Source organism: Ostrea edulis, chromosome 5 (assembly GCF_947568905.1).
Source record: "Ostrea edulis chromosome 5, xbOstEdul1.1, whole genome shotgun sequence".
Lineage (NCBI taxonomy): Eukaryota > Metazoa > Mollusca > Bivalvia > Ostreida > Ostreidae > Ostrea > Ostrea edulis.
The window spans coordinates 61,070,037-61,097,807 of NC_079168.1; the positions used below are offsets into that span (position 1 = coordinate 61,070,037).

General features: G+C 38.0%; 2 protein-coding genes across 2 annotated transcripts; both read left to right on the plus strand.

Annotated features, from left to right (window-relative positions):
- Window positions 1-8,912: 8,912 nt before the first annotated feature.
- On the plus strand, window positions 8,913-11,048 carry LOC130054977 (uncharacterized). Its single transcript, XM_056166115.1, has one exon. It carries the CDS (start codon window positions 8,913-8,915, stop codon window positions 11,046-11,048), a length of 2,136 nt encoding a protein of 711 aa, XP_056022090.1.
- Window positions 11,049-19,714: 8,666 nt separating this feature from the next.
- LOC125651095 (uncharacterized protein K02A2.6-like) lies at window positions 19,715-21,019 on the plus strand. Its single transcript, XM_048879687.2, has one exon. It carries the CDS (start codon window positions 19,715-19,717, stop codon window positions 21,017-21,019), a length of 1,305 nt encoding a protein of 434 aa, XP_048735644.2.
- The last annotated feature ends 6,752 nt before the right edge of the window (window positions 21,020-27,771 follow it).

Below are 27,771 nucleotides of genomic sequence, written 5' to 3' on the forward strand. Positions count from 1 at the left end.
ACATGAAGCAACTGATTTTGAATGCAAACATTTTTGGCAAGTCCTCTGGGTTAAGATGTTCATGTGGACAGGCCTGTCTTGCATGCTTGTATAAAACATCACCTTTTTCGAGAACAAAATGAATATCATTCGCATCCCAATCTCCAAACAATTTTTGGTTAACTGCATTAAATGCAATGCACACAAGTGAATTTGCTACACTTTGTTTACCTCTGCTATATTCTGAGAAAGTTTTCTGACCCTTTGATGACTATCAAAATCATGATTTTTTTCTTTTTTTACTACCCTTCATATCTGATGACGACAACAACTGTCAACTCTTGAAATAACTCATTCAATTCTTGAGTCAAAGTTAAACCAGTCCAAGAAAATTTCCACTCTTGAAATATCAACTCTTGAAAACAAGTGTCAACTCTTAAGATAATTCATTCAACTCTTGAGATAAATCATATTTCGTGACAAAGAAATGTAAACTTGATTTCCAATATATTACTTCCAATGGAGTTCTTTTCTTGAATAACAAATATATTCACAAAAACATGTTCATTTATATTTCTTAATCAATGTTTACAGCTATCTGACTTGACCATGAAAGAGCGCGGGAAATGGCGCTCGGCCCTTTCGATCGAAGATTACATGTTTACACCCAGATTTAGTATTAAAATCTCAAAAAATGCGTCCAAAAGAAATATTTTGGTAAAATTGTACAAAATTAACACATTGGGTTTCAGATAATTATCTTGAGTTAATGCGTTGGCAAGAATATATCAGTTCTCTCAGGCAAGACGTTTTCTCCTTGTTGATAAACAGGATAGCGTGGCGCGTATGGATACAGAGAAATAGTGCAGAGTTTAATATTAAAATTCTAATTACACACAATTTCTGCTTGATAAATACAACAGATCACATACAAGGAAGACTTCTTCAATCTGACATAAAACAGAATTTATATATAACAGTTTAATAAAAATGGAACATAGTATCAATGTGAACTATTTTTTGATAGGCGATAAATCGGCTAATTAACATAATTTTCAGACATAAGAGGAGACAGCTGTTTACCCAGAATTCCTAGAGAAAAATAGACCATGTTTTCCCCGTCTATATGTGACAATGCGAATGAATACAGAAGCAATGCAAATCGTTTCCTACAGTCCAATTCTGTTTTTCTAAGATCGTGGAATAAAATGTTGGTAAACGACAAATAATTTTGATCTTGTTTACAAACCTAAACACTAATTCGCGATTCCTTTTGATGTGTGGACTTTGTTTCATATCGAAGGGATAAAAATTGCGATTTCATAAATTCTTATTTAACTCGCTTATCGTAGAGGGTAAACATATGGATCCTATATCAATCTCAAAGTGAATTGTGACAGCTTTTACGTTGCATTAGCATATGTGACAACAAATTTCTTATATTAAAAATCAAAGTGATTTCGCAAATGGTAGTGATTAAAACAGGGCGCCATTGAAGCTGGGGTCTGACATACGAGGCTGACTTACGTCACCTCGAAAAACTGGCCATACGCAGAACAAGCTCTAGCGTATCGAACCAGTTGAGAGATATAAACACCACATGCAGGTTTAATATTGCTACATGAATATGGGGAGTTGACGACGGAATGTAATTTCAATATTTGTAGCTAGAGTATGTATATTTCTTGTATTTTCTTTTTTATTATTAATAGTTTTTTTTGTGTGTGTATTCACGATTAATTAAGACGACTTACCATTATCTTTTATTATTTATTGTACCTTATGGTATCACACCGGTAATTGTCCAATCAAAATGAACTTAGTCAATTGTAGTTCCATATATTTAAAGAAATATTTTTTTTCCTTGCGCGATTTTTCTCATTTTATCTTCTTCTTTTCTCTTAATTTTTGTACCCCTGATTAGGAAATTTTGTGTAATTTGTAGAGATAACCAAGTGTATACAAAGGAACTATTTGCTGTTGGTAGCTGAGGCTACTTCCTGAGGTGCACTCCGGCTGTTTACACACATGTGAAAAACACGTGGATTTGAGGGTAGTCTTGTTTGCGGGTAATTTATTTTCGAAAATGCCGCGTAGGGTGTTGTTTTTCTGGTGTTGGCAGACGAGATAGGTAACATAGAACGTGTCCGACTGCGTTATTCGTCATCAATTTTGTAAACTGATTTTTAATGATTTTTTTCCCTCTATAGTAATATATAGTGAAAATAATTACTGATACCTTATGTACCACCGATGGATGGTGTGAGTGAAAATAAATGAACTTTAACTCATTTACACCAATAATTAACAAGAGGACATATGAACAAAGTCAGCATGTTTGCAACAGTCCATAATTGATTTAGACCTTCATACTTATGCGAATTATACTAGCAAATAGATGGGTTGCTTTTTTAACCACCCCCCCCCCCCCGAATACCGTATATTATTCAATAAAATATTCCAATTATTTGTGTTTGTTCTACTTCCTGCTTTGAAAACTGACCCTGGCTGCAGAAGACAAGGTGGAAAAGTATGCCATTATACCTTCTAATACGTTGTTCAAGACGAATCCCTTGAATCGCTATCTTCTAGATCAAGCTTAAGGAGACCAGACAGTTGTGTAATTTCAACATCTGACAACAAACCTCTGTGTATAATGAAGATACAAAAGTTAGAATCCCATGTGGAACAATTCCAAGAAACCCTTTTCATGTGTGGTAACTCTTAAGGGGGGGGGGGGGGGCGTAAATTCCACTGTAATAGTGGTATATCACTATTATAGCGAGATTTTGCTATATTTTCAGTCGTAGATAATCTTGATTTCCTCGAATTACATACTAGCAGATAAAAGTGCAAGCCATGGTGGGTGTAAAAAATTACAATAATTCGCATGCTTATATTTTATGAATTTTTATTAAGTTTTCTGTCGTTGTTTTTAATAATGCGAACACACTTTTTAAAACGGAAGTTACATTTTTAACATAGCAACCGGCGATTGCGGTAGTATTCAAGCATGGTTGAATCTCACTTTTTCTCACACATGTGCACAAATTGTTGCTGGTAATAATTTTCAATTCGCATTGGAAGAAGTTCGTCAAATTTACCTAGGAAAACGTTACTTTTGCCTGTATGGTTACGGGTATGGAGATCCAATGTGGCAATTAAAGAATGTACACTTCTTTTATTACTGTCACAGAATATCAATAACGACAGGTTTCAATGTTCTATCAATATATGTATGATTTACATGTAACGTGGATTCCCTATATTGTTTTATAATAATAATATGATAATAATAAAGCCTTTATTTATCCAGGATTACATATATAGCGATAACGCTAGTTTTCAATATGGTCCTGCATATAACATACATACAGACAGATATTAGTAAAATAAACACAGATTCAAAAAGTAGAATACATATAAACTTAAGAAATAATTATGAATGTAAGATTAAAAAGTATGGTGATAATCTCTGAGATAATTTCTCTTAAAACACGCAACACTTGTTGAGTTTCTTATATTTTGACTCAAGGCATTCCACACTGTGCTCCCTGAAATGCTGAAAGATCTTCTGTAATATTCTGTTTTTGCCCTGGGTATATACAATATATTTGAATAAGAATTTCTAGTTTGCCTCTGTCTGACTTCTGATACATATTTAAAAACATTTAAATAATCTGGCATTGAACCATGTAAAACGTTATACACTAAAATTACTTTTCTATAGACAAAGTAATCTGATAGAGGCAACCAGTTAAGTTCTGTAAACATGACATTAGATGGTGTTTCAAAATTTCTGATGTTAAGAATTACCCTTGCAGCTCGTTTTTGCAATAGAAAAAGCTTATTCACATTTTCAGCATTTCTTGGATTGCTCCATATAGTACAACAATATGTAAAATGTGGAAAAATCATAGTATTAAAAATCTTCATCAGCGCATCGTTTGACATAAACTATCTTATTCTTCTTAAAATGCCAATTCTCTTGGAAATCTTGTTCATAAGTTATTCTATATGACTTTTCCAGGACAAAGTTTCATCAATAATAATACCAAGTAATTTTGACTCCTGAACACATTCTATGACATGGTTATTTATCACTTAATTTAATTTTCGATACTTTGATAATTTTTGTGCCGATCCAATAAGCATATTAAGCTTAATTTATTTTCCTTAATCCACATTTACTGCGCTGAAGATCTTCACACATTAAGATTTTCATATGCATCATTCATTAAGATAACTGCAAATTTTCAATAAACCTGTAATAAGTATCCCTCTTCTACGTGTGTTATTAGCTGTTGGTTAATTATTGAAGAAAAATCAAAGTTGAAATGTGTATATTATCATATAATTGTAAGGTTCTAAAAAAAAAAGTCGGAGAAAAAAATGCTAGTTTGATTGAGCTGCAACCTAAATTGGCACATTGCATGCTGTCTGACGTGTTTCATACCGATTGTTAAGCCGTTCTTGGCACACTGATTTTGACTGCGGATAACTCCGTTTACCTGATCAGGATATGGGGCTCACGGCGGGTGTGACCGGTCAACAGGGGATGCTTACTGCTCCTAGGCACCTGATCCCACCTTTGGTGTGTCCAGGGGTCCGTGTTTGCCCAACTATCTATTTTGTATTGCTTGTAGGAGTTATGAGATTGATCATTGTTCGTTATCTTCACCTTGCATCGATAGTTTTATTAAGAAAAACATGCATTCCTTTCTAATCAGTTTAGTGCATAGCAAGTCAAAAACACAAAATTTCAAACACAAACTATCTTTAAAATGGGGTTTTACTCCTATGTTGATGATGTGGTGTATACGGAATTGTGATTTCCGGATTGGTTTTTATTTTAGTGAAGTTCTTCCGATGTTTACATGTGCTCGGTGGTAGTTTTGCGTGACTTGTTTTGGTGTATATTGACGCACTACGGATTTTCACCCTCACTGGAGGAGCAAATAAACATTATCTAGAAGAATACTTAGTTGTTTATCAGCACAGTGAAAATCCGTATACAATCAACGTTGGATTAGTCACCAAGATGAGTTCACGTTCAGACCCCGTAAGAAGAAGTACACGTAATAGGACCCTAACTGTACCAGCTCAGGAGGAGTACGAAGTACGGGTCAACACATTTCAACTCAAGCTTAGTAACATTAAGAACGAGTGGAGAGAATGTTTTGAGGAGATTGAAAGATCCAGCAGGGATGCTAAAACTCTTAAGTCAATTGATGAGCTCCTCAAGAAAGGTTTTGAGGCATATGAGAAAGAGTCAAACCTTTTCTGTGATTTCTTAAGAACTACCCGTTCAGAAGAAAGTGCAAATGAACTTGCATCACATTTGTTAATCAAAGAGACTTTACTAGCAAAAGTGAATGTTGCAAGAAGCAGGATTGAGCGGCTGATAAATCAATCAGGGACTCCTAAGGAAGAGGACCGCATGTCACAAAGATCATTTAGAGCACTGACACAACGGACGCTTTCTTCGAGTAAGGCTTCGAACCGCTCAATAGAGTCCATTCTTCGACAAAAGGAGGCAAAACTTGAAGCTCATCGCACCATGATGAAACACCTAGATGAGGAATTAGCACTTGAAGCTCAACTGAAACGCTTTAAGGCGCAACGAGAAATGAAGATGGTGGAAAGTGAACTCAGTGTTCTTAAAGATAACTCACGCTTACAGGAGCTTGCGCCAAGTTTGTCTAGCAAGTCGAAGACTGAAGAATATTTAGAACTTCTCCCAAAGTATGAAGAGGAACGCAAGAAGGATGAAGATGCAGGACAGGCCTCTGAGGCAAACGGTCCAAGAATTCATAATAGACAGAAAGAGGATGTAATAGCGTCAACACCAACACAGTCCTATTCTTCCCCTCATACCGGTAACGTCACAGAAGAGACACCAATGTTACACAGATTGAGACCTTTAGACATCACACCCAAGACTCAGCTGAACCCTGAGGTGCAACCCTTCATACCAAGAGAGAATGGAATATCTCAGCATTTTCAAATGATTGACGTGTTTATTAAACACCTAGTAAAAAGGGATCTTATATTGTCAAGACTGTCAAAATTTGATGATGACCCAATGATGTACATTTCATGGAAAACAGGATTCCAAGGCATTATGGAAGAACTTGGGGCTACAGACACAGAAAGGCTGGAGCTATTGTGTGAAAAACTTGGACCGGAATCTTCTAGGCAAGCAAAGACGATTAGAGCCTGCAACGCTAACAATCCAAGCATAGCAATCAAGAAGATCTGGGAAAGACTGGAAAGACGCTTCGGAGCAGCAGAACAGATTGAAAACTACATTCTTAAGAAAATAAAGGAATTTCCGGAGATTTCATCAGATCGCTTTCATCTACTATACGACTTAGCAGATCTAGCATCTGAAATTGCATCTTTAAAGACGCAACCTCAGTTTGGTGTGTCGTTCAGCTACTTCGACTCCAAGAAAGGAGTGAATGAACTTGTTGAAAAACTTCCATGGAACCTGAAGGACAAGTGGACGTCAGAGGCAACAAAGTATAAGAAAACTGCAGGAGTGACGTATCCACCTTTTTCAGTTTTCCTCAAGTTTCTGGAAAATATGGCAGAAATGAAGAATGACCCCGCATTTCAGTTTGAGAAGAAAGGGGCAAAGAAACAGTTAACATTCCAAACACAGCAGCCTAGACAAGCTGCTGGTAAGTTTTCAGTGAACAAGACTTTCCCATTAACCAAAGTAGCAGCTAGAAAGACAGAGGCTGTTGCTACATTAAATGTGCCAGACATGTGTCCATTACATAAGAACAGTTCACATTCCTTGAATGACTGTGTGCCTTTTCGCCAGAAGCCTATTGGAGAACGTAAGAAAATCTTCTTAACAAATGGAATATGCTTCAAGTGTTGCAGTGGCAAGAAGCATAGGGCCAAGAACTGTAAGGCAGATGTTAAGTGCAGTGTGTGCCAAATATCGTCACATCCCTCAGCTCTTCATGAAGAATCAACAGAGGCACAAGATTCTGGACGATATGCTGGGAAGAACAAAGAGGGGAACCTTTATGAAGGGGAGAACATACCCACTGTTTCTTCCGCCTGCACAAAGGTGCATGGAACGAGTAAATCTTGTGCAAAGATAGTACCTGTTCGAGTTAGCACAACTGCTAATCCACAGAAGTCGATGCTGGTTTATGCGATTATCGACGACCAGAGTAACCGGTCACTGGCCACTTCGTCCGTATTCAACTACTTGCAAGATGTTGGCGTTGATGTCCCTTACACACTTGTGTCCTGCACTGGAACAGTTTCGGCAACTGGAAGATTTGGTACTGGTTACACAGTTGAGTCCCTAGATGGTACGTGTCAGCTGAAGTTTGCAGAATTAATAGAGTGTAATGACCTACCCAGCAATAGAGATGAAATTCCTTCTCGTGAGGTTGCTTTGCAGTACTCGCACTTTAATTGCATTGCATCCGAAGTCCCCCCACTTATCGAAACAGCAAACATAGAACTTTTAATAGGGAGAGACCTCACAAGTGCCAACATAGTTCATGAACAGATAGTTGGGGAGGAAGATGAGCCATTTGCACAAAGACTTGCCTTAGGATGGGTCATTGTAGGCCAAGTTTGTCTTGGTGGATCCCACCTGCCGGAAGTCAAAACCTTCAAAACATTTGCATTGAGGAATGGCAGACCCTCAACCTTTGAACCATGTAACAGTGAGTTGTTGGTTAACGATAGCCTGTTCCAAAAGACCGAACACGACGAAAAGATAGGGCTCTCGATAGAAGACAGAACATTTCTGAAGTTGATGAACACATCATTCGAGAGGGATGACAGTGGGCATTGGGTGGCCCCCCCTTCCTTTTAAGCAGAACCGCCTACGTCTACCTGACAACAAAGCACAGGCACTGCAGCGTGCAAGATCGTTTGACAAGAATTTACAACACAACCCTGAAAAATTCGAGCATGTCAAGGAGTTCATGTCGAAGCTGTTTGACAGGGGCCATGCAGAGAAAGCACCTGTGCTCGGGGACGATATAGAGCGATGGTATTTGCCAATGTTTGGCATCTATCATCCCAAGAAACCAGGGTCTATAAGGGTGGTTTTTGACTCGTCAGCACGTTACGAAGGGGTCTCCTTGAATGATTCACTGATGAAAGGACCAGACCTGTCGAACAGTTTGCAAGGTGTACTGACGAGATTTCGATTGGATCAATATGCAGTGATGGCAGACGTAGAGCAGATGTTCCATAATTTCCGTGTGAGGGAAGACCACCGTGACTACCTTCGTTTCTTGTGGCATCCTAACCATGACTTAAAGGCTCCATTAGAGGAATTTAGGATGACAGTCCATGTATTCGGGAACAGTCCCTGCCCATCCGTTGCAACATTTGGGTTGAGACAGTCTGTTTCAACTGCAGACTTGGACATTCAACACTTTGTGTCTCGTAACTTTTACGTGGATGATGGACTTATGAGCTTTAGTAGTGTATCTCAGGCGGTGGACCTGATTAAGCGTACACAACATGCTCTCTATGATGGAGGTCGTTTACGTCTACACAAAATTGCATCAAACTCGGTTGAGATTCTACAACACTTCAAATCAACAGATCTCAGCAAAGATCTCATTGGACTTAATATTATGCAGGATGACTTGCCAGAGCAGAGGAGCCTGGGAATTGCATGGAACATTGAAGATGACACATTTATCTTCAGAGTAAACAAGGATCCAAAGCCTTTCACACGACGTGGCGTCTTGTCAGTCATAAATAGTCTCTTCGACCCCATCGGATTTACAGCCCCTGTGACTGTGGTGGGGAAAGTGTTTTTAAGGGATGCGATGACCACGAAGTGTGACTGGGACGACATACTACCAAACAGTTTTCAGATCGAATGGGAAAGATGAGTAGACTCACTTCATGCCTTGGAAAGGATTCATATACCCCGTATGTATTGCCCACTGTCTGTAGGGGAAGCATCACACTTGGAAGTTCACATTTTTTCTGATGCGTCTAAAGAGGCAGTGGCTGCAGTGGCGTATTTGAAAGTGTTCCACGAAGAACGAACTGAGTTAGGATTTCTTCTTGGCAAGGCCAAAGTTGCCCCCACGCATGGACATACAATCCCAAGGCTCGAACTATGTGCTTCAGTTTTGGCGGTTGAGATGGCAGAAACTATCAGAGAACAACTGCAGGTTTCCAAAGACACCTTTAGGTTCTATACCGATAGCCAAGTTGTTTTAGGATACATCTCCAATGATGCTAAAAGGTTTCATGTTTATGTGTCCAACAGGGTGAGCAGAATTCGGTCATTCTGTGGACCAGAATACTGGAGATATGTCATGTCTGAACAGAACCCAGCCGATGTTGCAACTCGGGGTTGCAGCACGCGAGAGCTTCCTCTAAGCAGTTGGCTTTTAGGACCTGACTTCTTGAGAGACGGCAAACAACTTGCAGATCAACCTCCAACCTATAACCTTGTTGATCCGGACATGGACAAGGAAGTTCGTAAGCAGGTGACTTGTTCAAAGACCACTGTTATATCTCAGGAATCAGATTCTTCTCAGTCCAGAAATATATCTTCATGGTGTGAACGGTTTGAAAGATTTTCGACATGGACAAGTTTAGTTCGTGCTATTGCCTGCCTTAAAGGATTTTTGGATAGAACTCGTTCTGAGAGACCAAATGCAGTGGCTCTAAAAGAAGATGCTGAACTTTTTATTATCAAGCAGGCTCAAAATGACAGATATTTGTCTGAGATTCTTGCAATCAAAGGAGGAAAGCACCCGCCACTGAACAGCTCTTTGATTTCCCTTAATCCAGTGTTGGATCAAAATGGCCTCCTGAGTGTGGGCGGCCGAGTCAAACATATGAAGGTATCTGACCTACTTACTCAGCCTATCATTATCCCTAAGGGCCACCACCTCGCTACATTGTTAGTACGTCACTACCATGCAAAAGTTCATCACCAGGGTAGACATATGACGGAGGGAGCTATTAGAGGTGCGGGCTTCTGGATCGTTGGATTCCACCGGCTCGTGAACTCTCTGATTAGGACATGTGTTATGTGCAAGAAACTGCGTGGGAGTCTAGGATGGACAAAAATGGCTGACCTACCACTAGAAAGAATTGAGCCTGGACCTCCATTTAGTTTTGTGGGGGTAGACACATTTGGGCCTTGGCCAGTCGTTATAAAGAAAACTACCAGAGGTGTCAGGACTACATCAAAGTATTGGGCCATTCTTTTTACCTGTCTTGTGTCAAGGGCAGTACACATAGAGTTGGTTGGAGACATGAGTAGTGGAACCTTCATCAATGCCCTGAGACGATTTATGGCAATCCGTGGCCCTGTGCGCCAATTTCGTTCAGATAGGGGTACAAACTTCATTGGGGCAATGAAGGAGTTGGGGATAAGTGCATCATTTGATGAGAGTGGAACAGTTCACGACTACCTCACAAAGTGTGGATCTACCTGGATCTTCAATCCACCATATGCACATCATTTTGGAGGTGCCTGGGAACGCCTGATAGGTTCCTGCCGCCGTATATTAGACGCATTGCTGTCGGAGAACAGATCAAAGGACTTAAACTTTGACGTTCTGAGTACTTTCATGAGCGAAGTGAGCGCCATCATGAATGCTCGCCCATTGTTACCTATTTCTAGTGATCCGGAAGCTCCATCTATTCTTTCTCCATCCATGATCCTTACACAGAAAGGACACAACTTCACCACACCCATGAATGTTACAGGATTTGTACCAAAAGATGCTATGAGAAGTCAGTGGAAATTGGTTCAAAAACTGGCAGATGACTTCTGGCATAGATGGCAGCTTGAATACATCCACTGTCTGCAAACTCGCAGAAAATGGCAGTTGCCAGGGGCAACCTTCAAGGTTGGTGATGTGGTTCTAGTCAAGGACGACAGCTCTCATCGGAACGCTTGGCCTGTTGGTATCATCGAGGAAGTATTCCCAAGCAAGGATGATGTCATTCGCAAGATCAAGGTCGCCATCGTCCGTGATGATACGCGTTCCACATATGTAAGACCAATTACTGAACTGATTCATTTACTTGATTGCGAGTGAGATACTTGCTGTACTGCTGATTCGACATTGTTTTGCACCTAGACGTGTTCAAAAAAATTTCAAATTCTTTGTTATGATATTATGACACTTTTATTTCTATCATATAGTAGTCAAGTCAACTCATAAACCTGTGTTGTACCATTTATAGTTGATGGTTTGAATCAAAGACATGTAAATTTTGGATACAAATGTCGTGTATATCTTTTTTGTTATGTAACTGGTTTTTATTTTTATCAATGGCGATTTCCCTGAAGATCGGAAGGGGAGTGTGGTGTATACGGAATTGTGATTTCCGGATTGGTTTTTATTTTAGTGAAGTTCTTCCGATGTTTACATGTGCTCGGTGGTAGTTTCGCGTGACTTGTTTTGGTGTATATTGACGCACTACGGAGTAAGTATTTGACTTAACATTGTATGAAGCATTAGTTATCTGCAGATTGTCAATTTGCACCCATGCAATTTATTGTCACATGTTCTTAAGTCAGTTTATTTCTAATAGTTTTGTTGAGCATAACAGTTGGCATAATGTAAAACATTGAATACCTAGGAAAGTTGTTAATTACATTATATTAGTTGTATGTTACCATTTTATATCACTATATTCTGTAGAGATCAAACTGTAATTATGAAATAGTAGAGTTTATACCAGTTGTTGATTGTGCAAGCCGAAAATCACTCCTTGTCAAAATTTTCTTTAATTGGCATAGTATGAAAAGTGGATTGGACTTGATACCTAAAGTTATCTATGATGTTTCTCTTTTGTAACTTTGTGTTATTATATTTTTACAGTTTTCACCCTCACTGGAGGAGCAAATAAACATTATCTAGAAGAATACTTAGTTGTTTATCAGCACAGAATCTACTCCGTCACCTATAAAATAATTATAAAAAGAATTTAATTTTACATTTGTGTATGTTAGTTTGTAAAAATTCTTATGATCATTTTGGATTTTTAAGCATTCTTCGTTAACACGTTTGACACTATATCTTTCAATTCGCTGATTCTACAGTTTGTTTCCTCGTGAAATGTTTTTGTATTTTGGAGCATTCGATGAAGTAATCGATACAGGATGTGTAAATATAATACGGAACTTTCGGGATGTTTCGGAACGACCGATTATATTTGACGTTTATACTCCACGGTCACGTGATAATATAGTTTTCCCGCGTTTCGAAGAATAGCGGGAAAACGTTGCATGATAGGAACGTGTTCGAATGCCTATGCGTAGTAATACAAGGCGTGGCCATAGGAAGGCCTATATAAAGTATCGATATCATGAGTAAGGTCATTCTAAGCCAGGCTCACGAAGTGCACGTATCACATTTTTTTCTTTTTTCCACGGGCAGCATGGCACTTCAAAATGACGACTTATTGCGGCGAGTGTCCGAAATAATGGACTCTAAACTATCTTCTTTCGAGCAAAAGTTATCTAAACAGCAGCGTCAACAACACGAACAACAGTTTGCCAAACTGCAGGCAACGAATAACAAGACTATCGTTTTCAAGCGCAAAGGGAATGAGGCTCGATCAGTATAAATTTAACAACAGTGTCAGAGAGAAATTGACAGAAGCTAACACAAGTATCAGCGAAGGAGACCCAGAAACGGCTTTTAGCAGCACATCATCAGGTATTGATCTTATTCATCAAAGACAAAAATTAATCAAATTGACCGATTCTTCCAAAACGGGTTGGAGAACCGTTCAGGAATACACACAGCACGAATTGTCGTCCGACGAGGAGGATGAAAAACGCATCTTCAAAGCTGAAATCAGAGCTGAGAAGAAGTTAAAGGAGGAGCGGACACAAAAGGCTAGATCGTCAAGACGCAACAACCCATACCCTGAGAAAGCTCCCAGCACGCAAAATCAGTCCAGGTCTTACGAGGGCGGCAAAAAGTCCGGGACATGCTTCAAATGCGGTTTCGCAGGTCACTGGGCAAAGGACTGCACCAGCTTCAGCAAAGAGAAAGGCTCTAAGTTAAGTACAAGTAGTTTAAAAAGTACTGCACATAATTTACTTCATGCGAAATACAATGATTTAACATAGAATTGTTTTACAGAACATGAATTGAATGATCGCCGTTTTGTGGCCCAAGTCAACGAAAATGTAAGCCCAGTTGGGCGCTTGAGAAGTCATTTGACAAAATGGGTTGAAATACAGGCAGATAAGTATATTTTAGATGTGATAGGAAACGGATACAAGATTCCGTTCAAATCTACTCCAACTAGCGTATGTTTAAGCAATAACAAATCGGCTAAGGACAATATCAAAATAGTTCGTTTAGAGATTCAAAGGCTCATTGACAAAGGTTGCGTAACAGAGGTCAGTAACATTCCTTTTGTGGTTAATCCATTGACTGTAGCTTTCAACAAAGCAGGTAAACCTTGTTTGGTTTTAAATAGTAGGCACATCAATAGTTGTATTCACGAATTTTTATTCAGAATGGAGGACGGTAAAGTTGCTAGAGAAATATTTCAGAAAGGAGATTTCATATTTAGTTTTGATTTAAAATCGGCATATCATCACATTGAAATAGCAGTACATCATAAACAATATTTAGGTTTTCAATGGGAAATCGATGGCGTTGGTAAGTATTTTGTGTTTAACGTTTTGCCATTCGGCATTTCTTCGGCAGCTTTTATTTTTACCAAACTTATGAGGAAAGTAGTCCAGCATTGGAGGTCGTCGGGTTTTCGTGTCATTATGTATTTAGATGATATGGTTTAGCTGGTTCTAGCGAGTTTTATCAAGCTTCTATACTTAGCGATTTAATCAAATATGATTTAACAGAGTTGGGCTTTATTATTGCTGAATCTAAATGTTTTTGGTTTCCACAACTAAATTTAGTGTGGTTGGGCTTTGATTGGGACACGTTAGATGGTGTTTTAAAAGTTACTTCAGAGAGAATTGATAAGATGCTCAAGTGTATACACGAGGTATATACACGGATTCAGTCGTCTGGTTCACGTTTTCGGGTGAAATTTATAGCTAGTATAGTAGGCCAGATCATATCTATGGAAACCGCTGAAGGAAACGCGGGCATGTTTAAAACAAGATGTTTGTATCAAGACAAAATGACAAGGGTCAGTTGGAATTCATGCATTGATTTAAGTTCGCAATTTTTGACAGAATTAGAATTTTGGAAGGATAATTCCAGGTTGATTAATGGGCAAAATATAAAGTCAGCTTACAGTGAAGTCGCAGAGCTAAAAAAAATTTAGCGATGCTTCCGAATCAGGTTTCGGTGCTTATATAGAAAACTCAGAAACTACAGAGGTAATTGGACTCTGGACATTAGAAGAATCTACGAGAAGTTCCACATGGAGGGAACTAGAGACAATCAACAGGTCTCTGAATACTATAGGAGAAAGTATTTATGGTCTTATGTGCATGAAATTGCAGTTGAAATTTTAGAAAAAATTCAAAATTTACAAATAAACTTATATATTCATTGATTGCCAAGAGAAAAAAAATATTAGAGCAGATGTGCTTAGCAAATGTTTCGATAGTGATGACTGGGGAATAAAGAACAATGTTTTTCTACATATTGACAATTGTTGGGGCACACACGTGACAGATTCGCTACAGACTACAATACAAAATGTTTTAAATTTAACTCGAGAAGGTAGTGCCCAAATACCAGTGGAGTAGACGCATTTAAACAATTCTGGGGTGAAGACAATAATTGGTTGGTTCCACCTCCTAGATTGGTTTGCAAGACATTAAACAAATTGAAGCAAGACAGAGGGAAGGGTACTTTGATTGTTCCTTATTGGAAATCGGCCCCTTTCTGGCCTTTATTATGCAAAGGAGACGACTGGGAGCCTTTTATCAAGGATATTCAGAAAGTTAATTCAATGATAACCGAGAGAGGTAGAGGTGCAAATGGCATATTCGGAGTTCATAAAATTTTTGACATGGTGGCATTTCGGCTTGAATTTTAGATGTCAATATTTGTTAATTTATTTTCAGAGTTAAATGTTGAGAAGAACATAGAGGACATTTTAATTACGGCAGGTGTGGATCTGGAATCATTGGACAACGCAATATTGGCGGCAAATAATGAGTGAATATATTCTGAAATCTAATTTTGGATCAATTACTTGTGTTGTGTCAATAAATATGAATACCTACAAACACGCATCATATTTTCATAGTTCTCATTGAATTTCAGAGATGTTTTTTTTTTCTCAATAGCTATTACCGAAGTGTCGATATATACATATATATTCTGCGGGTGTAGTTTTTGCGGATTTTTCCTATCCGCAAAACAATAGACAAAATGCAGAAAATTCCGCTATATACGGTCAAGTAAGTGCCTTGACAAGTGAAAAACTGATTAACTATTGGCCAGTATTATATTGTTTAAATGCAGTAAATTCTTTTGCTTTCTCGAAAGTTAAAAAACCGAGAGAATAAAATGATTGAAACAGTTGCTTTAATATGCTATTTCTAAATATACTACTCAAAATTTGATAAGGATCATAGATATTTTTCTGTTTAAAAAATTAATGACTGCATTACTGGCAATATTGTGTCCAAGTGAAATCAAAAACGTCTTCAACAAACTTGCACGTGCATTTCATGCCATGGGAAATGCGTTTCTCATCACAGTTTATGCTTTTGCTACCATTGCACGATTTTCACTCAGGCATCGTTGTCTGATTCTTTCTAAAATTTCAAACTCATTTGAGTGTTTACACTACGTTTATCAACACAATGCCTCCTCAACGTGTAAGGCGTCAGCTGACGACAGAACAACTGGGCAGATGTATTGGAATGCTTGACGCTGGCTATTCACAACGTGACGTTGCAAATGCACTAAACGTCAGCCAGAGCGTTGTAAACATGGCCTGGAACCGACAGCAAACTTTTGATACAGCAGCACACTGACATGGGGGTGGTCGACAATCCAACGCCAAGACCATTTTGTGGCTCTTCGGGCACGACGCCATCCCTTCTGGACAGCAACCAACCTACGTAACGACCTCCTGGACGCCTCGGGGGTGAATGTGTCCACTCAGACGATACGGAATCGGCTTCACTATGCAGGTCTTAACTCGGGAATGGCATGTGTTAGAGTCCCTCTGACTGTTCGACACCGGCGGGAGCGATTGGACTGGGCTGAAGATAATGTCACTTGGGCACAGAACGATTGGGTTCAAGTTCTGTTCACCGATGAGTCCAGGTATTGTTTGGACTTTACAGACAGGAGGCATCGAGTGTGGCGACGACAACTTGAACGTTTCCATGATGCCAACATCAGTGAACATGACCGTTATGGTGGTGGTTCCATCATGGTCTGGGGTGGAATCAGCAGGGATGGAAGAACAGATCTTCATGTCCTGGAGAGAGGAACAATGACGGGGGTGCGGTACCGGGATGAAATCCTCGATGTTTACGTCAGACCCTACACTGGTGCTGTTGGCCCTGAGTTCATCCTGATGGATGATAATGCCCATTGTCATCGCGCCAGGGTGGTGGAGCAGTACCTTCAGCAGGAGACAATTGTCCGTATGGACTGGCCAGCGCGCTCGCCGGACTTGAACCCGATTGAGTATGTATGGAACACGCTGCAGGTTGCCCTTTCACGCCGTAGAGCACAACCCACGACTTTGGCAGAGCTCGGAAACGCCCTCGTGGAAGAGTGGAACAACCTTCCCATTGGAAACATCCGGGTGCTTATTGACAGCAAGGCCCAACGCTGTCAAGCCGTCAATGATGCAAGGGGAGGCCATATCCGGTATTGACACTTCATCGACTAAGTGTAATGATGGACTATCCCCAAAAACTGTGTAATTCTTTCTCTGGTTTGTGTAATGTTTTAACTTTTAAATGTATTTCAATTCATCAATCTGGATAATTGACTCTGACAAGAGAAACATTAACTCCGCACAGACTCCGATTAAATGGACATTGTTTATAATAGTTAAGGTCATGTATGCCAATTATTCTTCAGTGCTGTCAACACAGAGCCTGGGTATTGTTTAAGTATCATTCATAGATTTGTAGTGCAAGCAATCACACGTGTTGTTTTTTCCTTGTGTGAAACAAGAAACATTATAATGGCGACGAGGATAAATTTTCAATAAGAAAATTTTAGCGGAATTGATCTGGAAGTATCAATAATGGCGACAGGATTCCCATCCTTTCCAAAGTTTGATGTCTGTGATCAAAGTTCCATAGGACAACGTTGGAAAAAATGGGTCCAACGATTCGAGAATTTTATTCTTGCCATGGGAATAACTCGTGCCGATCGTAAAAGAGCAATGCTTTTGCATTATGCGTGAGAAGATGTATTTAGCATTTTCGACACTCTTGCAGATACGGGAGATGTAAACGACTACGAAATAGCAAAAACAAAACTGGAAGAACATTTCAACCCTAGGAAGAACTTAGAATACGAAATTTATAAATTCAGACAGGCTATACAAAACGTTGACGAAACAATGGATGCGTTTCATACACGACTACGACATTTCGCCGAACATTGCGAATTTGACGACACAGACAGAAAAATAAAGTCTCAGATAATCCAAGGTTGTGAATCGTCAAGACTAAGGAGAAAAGCGTTAGGGGAACCTGATTTCTACTTACAAAACATTCTTGATTCAGCGAGGGCGATGGAAATTTCTCAACTTCAAGCTTCCGGTATGGAGGAACAAAAGGAAACAGTGAACACAGCCAAGTATAAACCAATAAAACACAAGAAACAAACAAAGATCGTCCGTGCCCAGCGAAGAACAAGGAATGTCACAAATGCAAGAAAACTGGACATTTTGCAAAGCTCTGTAAATCAGAAAAACAGAAAACTCGTCCACAAAAAGAGAAAACGGGTAAAACAATGGTTAACAATGTGGATGACCTCAGCAGTGATGATGAATATACTTTCAGTGTATCCGAATCGCTTGCGCAAAAATTGCCAATCACAACTGTAAAAATAAGCAACTTTCAAACAAAAGTTCTGGTTGATTCCGGTGCTAGCATCAACATTCTAGACAACGAAACATTTGAGAAAATGAACAAAAATAAGAAAATCAAACTGGAAAAAGCTACTAGCAAGATTCGCACATACGGCTCAACGTCTAAACTTCCGGTCAAAGGAAAATTTCTAGCCGAGATCGAATCAAAGGACAAGATCACTAGCGCTTATGTTTACGTTGTGGAAAGATCCAGTGGATCATTACTAAGCTGCGCCACTGCTCAGGAACTTGGGTTAATGAAACTGTGCTTAAATGTTGTTTCACTTGAAGAGATCTTGGAGGAATTCAATGATAGGTTCCAAGGTATTGGTAAACTGAAGAACTACAAAGTCAAACTTCACATTGACGAAACTGTCAAACCAGTTGCGCAACCTCACAGGCGTATACTGTTTCATATCCGCAAAAAGGTGGAGCAAGAACTACAAAATCTGGAGGATTTAGATATTATAGAGAAAGTAGAAGGGCCGACACCATGGATTTCCCCCATAGTAGCAGCACCCAAACCAAAAGACCCTGACAAAGTACGAATTTGTGTTGATATGAGACAAGCTAATAAGGCTATACACAGAGAGCGTCACGTAATGCCAACTGTCGACGACATGATCAACGACCTAAATGGTGCAAAAGTTTTCTCAAAGCTCGACTTGAATTCAGGTTATCATCAACTTGAATTAGCGCCCGAATCCCGCTATATCACTACGTTCTCCACACATGTTGGATTGCGAAGGTATAAGCGATTAAACTTCGGAATATCGCTTGCTGCAGAAGTATTCCAAGTAATAATTCAACAAGTTATAGAAGGGATCGATGGAGTGCGCAATCTCAGTGACGATATCATTGTTTTTGGGAACACACAGGAGGATCACGATAGAGCTTTAAGAAGTGTCCTGGCCAGATTGAGGGATAAGAACATAACACTGAACAAAAGAAAGTGTGAATTCAACAAAGAAAGCTTAGAATTCTACGGATTTGTATTTTCGGGAAATGGAATATCAGCAGACCCAGCCAAGGTTGAAGCAATCAAAAATGCAGAGAATCCGACAAATGCATTGGAGATGCGAAGTTTTCTTGGTATGGTAAATTACTGTTCCAGGTTTTTACCCGATTTTGCTACTGTATGTAAGCCGTTACGCGACCTGACAAGAAAGAATCAAAAATGGATTTGGACAAACAAACATTCAAATGCCATGAAGAAACTAAAGGATGTCATTACAGATAAAACTGTCATGTCGTACTTTGATCCGACGAAGAAAACTGAAGTAATTGTAGATGCAAGTCCCGTAGGACTCGGTGCAATCTTGTCACAATACGATGACAATAACAACAGGAAGATTATTGCGTATGCCAGCAAAACTCTATCACCAGTAGAGCAAAGATATTCACAAACGGAAAGAGAAGCTTTAGCTATCGTCTGGAGCTGTGAGCATTTCAATATCTACTTGTTTGGTCAAGAATTTAGGTTAGTCACCGATCATAAGTCACTTGAGCTAATATTTGGAAACCCGAATTCCAAACCTCCAGCGAGAATTGAAAGATGGGCTTTACGTTTACAGCCATATAATTTCAAAGTAATTACATGTCACGTCATCCGATTCATCAAACAGAAATCAGAAGTTCAAGAGCATCAAAGGTTGCAGAGGAATATATCAACTTCACAATAAGTAGCGACATACCAAAGTCAATGAAATTGAATGAGTTTAAGACTCACACCGACAAAGATCCGATGCTACGAGAACTACGATCATCGCTAAAATCTGGAGATTGGACAAAATTTGCAAAAAGTAAGAATTCCGATTGGAAATCTTTATATAAACTTAGAGATGAATTTACACTCGCCGATACAGGTATCACCTTGAGGAATACGCGAATTCTTACACCAAAGTCGCTCATAAAACGAGTAGTTGAACTAGCTCATGAGGGTCACCAAGGGGTGGTGAAAACAAAATCATTGTTGCGTGAAAAGGTCTGCTTTCCAGGAATTGATAAAATCGTAGAATCCACAATCAAATCTTGCATCCCGTGTCAAGCAACGGTAGAGACAAAACGCATAGAACCATTACAGATGTCACCGCTACCAAGTGGACCGTGGACTGAAGTTTCGACGGACTTCTGTGGACCATTTCCATCAGGAGACTATTTGATGGTAGTCATTGATTCGAGATATCCAGTCGTGGAAATCTTGAAATCAATTTCAGCAAAGTCCGTGTTGACAAGGCTTGACAAAATATTTGCTGAATTTGGAATTCCGTGTACTTTGAAATCAGATAACGGACCGCCGTTTAATGGATCAGAATTTAAACAATTTGCTGAATATCTGGGTTTCAAACACAGAAAAATCACACCGCTATGGCCTAAGGCGAATGCAGAGTCTGAAAGATTCATGAGAACCATAGAGAAAACCATTAGAGCTTCAAACGTGGAAAGTAAAAATTGGAAACAAGAAATATACACGTTTTTAAGGCATTATCGAGCTACACCACACTGCACAACGAAACTGTCACCATTCGAGATTCTATTTGGACGCACGTTGAAAACAAAGTTAGATGTTGAAATCATTACCGAAAGAAAAGGAGAAGAAATTGAAACGAAAACTGACATTCGTAAAAATGATGAAAAAGCTAAGATGCAAATGAAGCAGTATGCTGATAGCAAATCCGGAGCCAAAGAAAACAATCTCGAGATAGGAGATAATGTACTCATAAAACAAAATCAAACGAACAAAATGTCAACACCCTACAATCCAAATCCAATGGAAATCATAAACAAAAAGGGGACATTGATTACAGCACGAAATGAAGACCGTGAAATTACAAGAAATGCAAGTCACTTCAAGGAAGTAAATACTGAAGCTATAAACGATCGTGAAATTGACAATGCAGAAGATAAGAGCGATGATATTCAAACCAAACTCGATCCGAAACCACCATACGAGTTACGAAGGTCAAGAAAAGCGCCGAAACATCTGGAAGATTTTGTATGTGATTAGTGAAAATATACAAGCTGTGCTTTGAGGCATAATAATCCTCTAGCTTGTAATTTAGTTGTAAATAGATATTGTCTATTTGTTTATTATACACTCTCAATAACAAGACAGTTAATTTTTAAATATGATTTCAGTTTTTAATTTGCTAAATTCAGAAAGAAAAGGAGGGATGTAATGTTTTAACTTTTAAGTGTATTTCAATTCATCAGTCTGGATAATTGACTCTGACAAGAGAAACATTAACTCCGCACAGACTCCGATTAAATGGACATTGTTTATAATAGTTAAGGTCATGTATGCCAATTATTCTTCAGTGCTGTCAACCCGGAGCCTGGGTATTGTTTAAGTATCATTCATAGATTTGTAGTGCAAGCAATCACACGTGTTGTTTTTTCCTTGTGTGAAACAAGAAACATTATAGTTTGCTGTTAACTTTTTGTAATGAAATGCCATTTGGTGTTGTTATCAGATTTCAAGCATTCCGTATTAATAAACATTCATAACCTGAGTAAACACGTTTTTCAATCAAATTTATGTATTTTGTTATGTTAGTGGTAAATTACACACATATAACCTAGTGATCCTTATCAAATTTTGAGTAGTATATTTACATTTTCAATGTTTTTGTCTTTGATATCTTTTCAAATAATAATGATAGCCATTTCCTCATGAATTGCGCTGGAGTTGGGCATACTATAAAACCTGGCCTGGCCCCATTGGCCTGGCCTTGCCTCAAAATTGGCCTGGCCCCAATTTTGGCCTCTAATTATGCTCCATCCCAAATTTTGGCCTGGCCTCAAAAGTTGGCCTGGCCTCAAATTTGGCCTCTAAAATAATTTTTGGCCTCAACTAAAAAAAAGTTTTTAACTCAAAATTTCGACTGAATTCATTGATTTATTATTGGTTTTAGTTTTTCAAAGTCATAGCACATAAATGATATGTTTCTGTTGTTTTCTAAATGTGTACTTTAAAATAATCATGAACTACCAACATGCGATCTGATTGATTTTATCGAATATCTATTGATCAGTTTATTGATCAAATCATTTTCTTTTCCCTTCACATCTGTATGTACTAGTATACACCAAAAAACGTATACAAAACTAATGAAAGATTGGCATAATGATTTTTTTTAAAAAAGAATTATGATTGATTTCATTGATTTATTATTGTTGTTGAGGGGTTTTTTTTTGGGGGGGGGGGGTTGTTTTGTTTTTTCAAAATTGTTGAACATGAATGATATGTTTGTGTTATTTTGTGAATGTTCACATTAAAATAATCATGAACTACCACCAATCTGATTGATTTTATTGAATATCTATTGATCAATTTATTGATTAAATAATTTCCCCCCTTCCTAACATATGTACTAGTACACACCAAAAAAGTATACAGAACTAATGAAATGGTTGGCTTATTGATTTTTTTTCAGAATTATGATTGATTTCATTGTTTTATTATAGGTTTAAAGTTTTCAAAATTGTATAAATTAATGATATGTTTGTGTTGTTTTGTAAATATACACATTGAAAACTCTCATTTTACTAATGATCCACTTCACTTATTGATAATGAATTTAAAAAACAAATTCACACTAGTTTAATGTTGAATCATCACACCTCACACACTGCAATGTAGTGTACCGCATTAATCACTCTCATTGATAAGAACAATGAGTTCTAGGAATATAAATACTACCATAAATCATACAGATTGAAACTACAACTTTTGATAAATTAAGGATGTTCATATCTGTTTAAACTATTTGAAATAAACATGTTACACTAGTACTGTAATGGGATATCAGTTCTACAGCACCGGTCTTGACAGGAAGTCAAGGTTGAGGTTAATCTATGATATATGGTTTGAAATGTCACACAGCTCTGCACAGAACGTTTATTTTCAATAATTATCAGAATGAAAGATGATTTTGATGACAGTCTAAAACATTAAGAACAAAATTAAAGCTGTACTTTGTGAACTTGTAGATGCATAAATTTTTCTCTCCATTATAAGACAATATCATGAGCATTACATGTATCTGATATTTGCTTAGATATAGCTGCTGCAGTGGTTAGATAGAGGTACAAACGATTTTTTTTGGTTAACTAATGAAGGCTTTGATATAAAATAAGAAGAGGGCCGGTGGACAGATTTAATGTAATAATTGTAATTTGTTCTGTTTTACTGTTGCTTTATCACAAAACCAGAAAAAAAATCACAATTTTGAAAATTCAGACAGAGAATTGTGTATACCTTATTTAGTTTAGGCACAATCATAAAATGAGTTACTTATTAAAATTCTATGTCGTATCAAACACACCCTATTTGAAAATGTTGGACTGTTCCATTGTTTCTGTATAATGGAATTTCCAACTTCAGCAAAAGTTTTCATCACCATCCTTTAATATGGTGATAGATATTCCCTTTATCCTGACAGGTCAGGCCTTCAGAGCATGGGAACTTGTCACTTTTGCAATGGATATTGAAACTTAATTATGAAATCAAGAAAGAAATATTTATAATACATCATATCCGTTTTAATCTACATTGTTCATTCTACGTAAAGTATAGATAAATGAACACTAAAATACAAATCTAAAATCCTTAGTTCATTGGCTATTATCATTATGCTAGCAAACACTTCTCTGTGTTTATTTTGATTTTTTAAAAATGTAATTTATCATGCAATGGAAATTAAACAAGTAACACTAAATGCGTGGTATCTGCACATTGAAAACCACATGCTCTGTTCTGAATGTGTGCTGCTCTTAAAATCGAATTCATTATAATGACAACACAATTGTAACACTTTCATAATATGTAAATTGATATCAAATTGAATTCTATTGAATACAAAAAATATCAATAAATCAATCATTTCATCAGTATACTTTTTGGTGTACTAGTACATAAGTTAGGAAGGGAAAAGCAAATAATTTTGTCAATAAACTAATCCATAGATAATCAATAAAATCAATCAGATTGGTAGTATTCATGTTTATTCTAATGTACATATATCACTTTATTTCTACAACTTTGAAAAACTAAAACCAATAATAAATCAATGAAATTAATCATAATTCTGAAACAAAATCAATATGCCAATTGCTTCATAAGTTGTGCAATCTGTTTTGGTGTGTACTAGTACATACAAATATGAAGGGAAAAGAAAATGATTTATTCAATAAACTGATCAATAAATATTCAATAAAATCAATCAGATTGGTGGTAGTTAATGATTATTTCAAAGTGTACATTTACAAAACAACAGAAACATATCATTTATGTGCTATGACTTTGAAAAACTAAAACCAATAATAAATTAATAAAATCAATCAAAATTTTGAATTAAAATTTTTTATTTGGTTGAGGCCAAAAACAATTTTAGAGGCCAAATTTGAGGCCAGGCCAACTTTTGAGGCCAGGCCAAAATTTGGGATGGAGCATAATTAGAGGCCAAAATTGGGGCCAGGCCAATTTTGAGGCCAGGCCAATGGGGCCAGGCCAGGTTTTATAGTATGCCCTGGAGTTGAAACAATCTTGATAAATGTAGTACGTCTATAATCTAACCGTGCCTCGTGTCAGGCCCACATCAAACCGGGTCCATAGGACATTATCACTTTCTATCTAGTCTATTTCAACAACTGGGAATTCCGACAGAAATGAAAGTAGAATGTAAATTTCATTTTTGAAAATATATGAGAGCATAAAGTGCAAAGCTTCACACAAGCATACTTTTCGTGAATCGCATACCAGCGTGAAACATCGCAGTATACTCTCATATATTTTCAAAAATGAAATTGATTTCTAAATCAAACACGGAAAATACAAGAGGGCGAAGAGGCCCATCGCTCACTTCAGTCACCATGGCCATGCTGTTGTGATTTTATTTTTTCTCTTTATTCTCGTGAAAAAAAATCTACTATCATTTCTGTCGGAATTCCCAGTTGTTGATAATAAATTGAATGCTATTTGTTATTCATTTTTTGTTACTTCTAAATTCTTATTGCTAAACTGTTATTTCTTAAAAGTTACTTGTTATTTCTTGTATGTTATTTTTTTAATTCTTATTCATTATTTTTTATTTCTTAATTCTTAATTTTTAAATCGTACTTCTTATTTGTGATTTTTTAAAATTCTAAATATTTGTATATTTCAATATTTACCATAATTTACCAATTGATAATGACGCACCCCCCCTAAAATTTTCAAATTTAATATAGATTATTTGATGCTATATACAAATAATCCCAGTTAATTGACTAGATATTTATATATCAATTTTGTATACAAGTTTGAGAAACATTTGTGGTACAACTTGTCTAATCTCTTAACCGGAAGTCTCTACCATACAAGTTAACAACCCATTACTACTTCCTGTAACATTTACCCACCACTGTCAAATGTGGCACCAGCCATCAATTGTTGAAAATTGTCAGAAATCCGCTATCATTCTTCATCACACACCCTACAACAGCTACTAGAAAGCGCTAAACCAAGGGCCAGCTCGCCAGACGACGAATATCCCTGCCTAGGTGCAAAGGAAGAATGAATAAGACAGGCTGGGAATTCCAACCAAGCACATATGTCTGCTATAAAAATTTGTGCAGCAGCATAGACGATTTCCCCCGGAGATGAAACCTATTGAGAGCCATAATCAAGCATAGGCACCTGGACATCACGAAGTTAACAGCCATGCTTGCTGTCTTCTGATAATGCATCAGCATAGACGAGTTCCCCGGAGATGAAACTGGTGAGAGCCGAATTCAGGTATTGGAATATGGGCATCCAGCTTACAGTTACCTAGCAGCCAAGGCAAGCAAATATTCCCATAGGAACCTGGGTGCAACAGTTTTCACCTGCTTACCTCGCAGCAAAGTTAGGCAAGTATTACTATGCAGATACTTCTTGCAAACCAAATATAATTTATATCTGCAAATCAACTGTTCTACAAATGGCTGTTAGTAATTCATATGGTATAGGGCCTAAATATTATAGTCCCGTCTGTTTAAACTCCATTTCATATATTTCACTCCCAATTGCAGATATATACCCTTTACTTTCCCATCACTTTGTAGTAACTCTGTATACAGCAGCATGCTTATTGGCTCACTTGTTGGTATCAACCAATTGTTATTCCATTACTACGTAACCTCTACATTGAGGAAATCCACTACCCAATTCTGCCATTTGGTAAAGTCTATATTAGGCAACATGTTTATCACAAACCACTTTCTAGTTCTGTGGTTGGTTCATATCCTATCACAACACATAAGTTTAAGTAATATACCCAGTTGGTAGTGGAGGAAGATTGGCGTAAATTCCAGTTACCCATACTGCACTTGTAGGTCCTATTATTTAATACCAGCTTTTTTTTAATATATTGGTTACCAATAGCCATGCATCATCAAAAATGAAAAAATAAAAAAAATCTAGGTCTAAGGCAGTTGCTCTGCTTGGCAATAGTAGCGACGGTTTGCACGGGTGTACGAACTGTTACATAAGTCTTGTATACCAGCTTTTATCTATACGTTTCGGCTAGACCAAAGAACTTTTATTACACATACCCAATAGTTCAGGTTGTGTAGCTCATCAAGCTTTAACCTCAATTACCCCCATTTAGTCATAGGGTGCAGAGCACCCCAAACACAGCAAATTTTCACCATGCAAGCAGTTTCGTTGTCATTCTACTCACTGTCATATCCACCATCTGACAGTCTAAGATCCTGCCAGTAGAATCGGTTTTGTCATACCAGATACATGCAGCTACTTGCATCTGCACCATATTTTTGTTTATTTTAACCCAGTCCATCTCCCCTCAGGTCTAGTCAAAACTCTGTCAGTTTTTCAACCATGTTTGAGCACAACAACACCATGGAAGCCTCCAAATTTTTTACGTCTTCCACACACCCTGTGCTAGGGGTCGCTCACTGTGGGTCAAGTACCACAGATTGACTTGTTCCCAAAACCAGGGCGGTAGCAGAGTGGGCTCTTTAATGTGCTGACCATGCTGCAATATCAATAGTCATGTCCAAAGAACGCTATACTCGTTGCTCAACGTCAAATTTTTGTCAAGTTTTTACACCCCAGGTTGGTGGGGACGGAGCTTCTCCTTCCGGTTGTAACGAGTACTCTACCACAACCAATTCTTTTCTCCCAATTTATCGGTCATGTGGCCATGTTGGTCTGGCCTTCACAGGTACTCAAACCCATTTGTTATATAATCATACATGTACAATATGGCCAAAAGGTCATCTGTGTCGGCAATTCCTATCTCTGGTTAGGTTCCTTTTCACCTTTAAGCATACTGGAGTGTATGGTTTCACTTGGCCATACAAACCCCGTGGATTCATTGCGGGGGTGATACTAGGAGTTGGGGAAACCATGCCATGTTTAAGCCAAAATCCAGCACATTCTGAGCATTACAGGGCACTGCTACGTTAGTCTTTTGCAGATAATGTTTAAAACCAGTACATCCGAGACACTTGTCTCACCACATCGGGGGTGTCGGTATCACATACAGACCTGCCAACTTCTGGTTCAGGTCCTATCAATCCATAACTTTGGCTATGGTACATCACACCGCAAGATATACGTCGGAGCAATTCAGTCACCCCCTTGGTAATTTCATTCATATGTTGCAGTGGGGCCTACCAAGCAGTCAATTCCATAGACACTACAGCCCCTAATGTTCTAGTCCATCTCGCACTCCAAGCAACCTACACTTATACTTCCAGATTGTTTTCATGTAA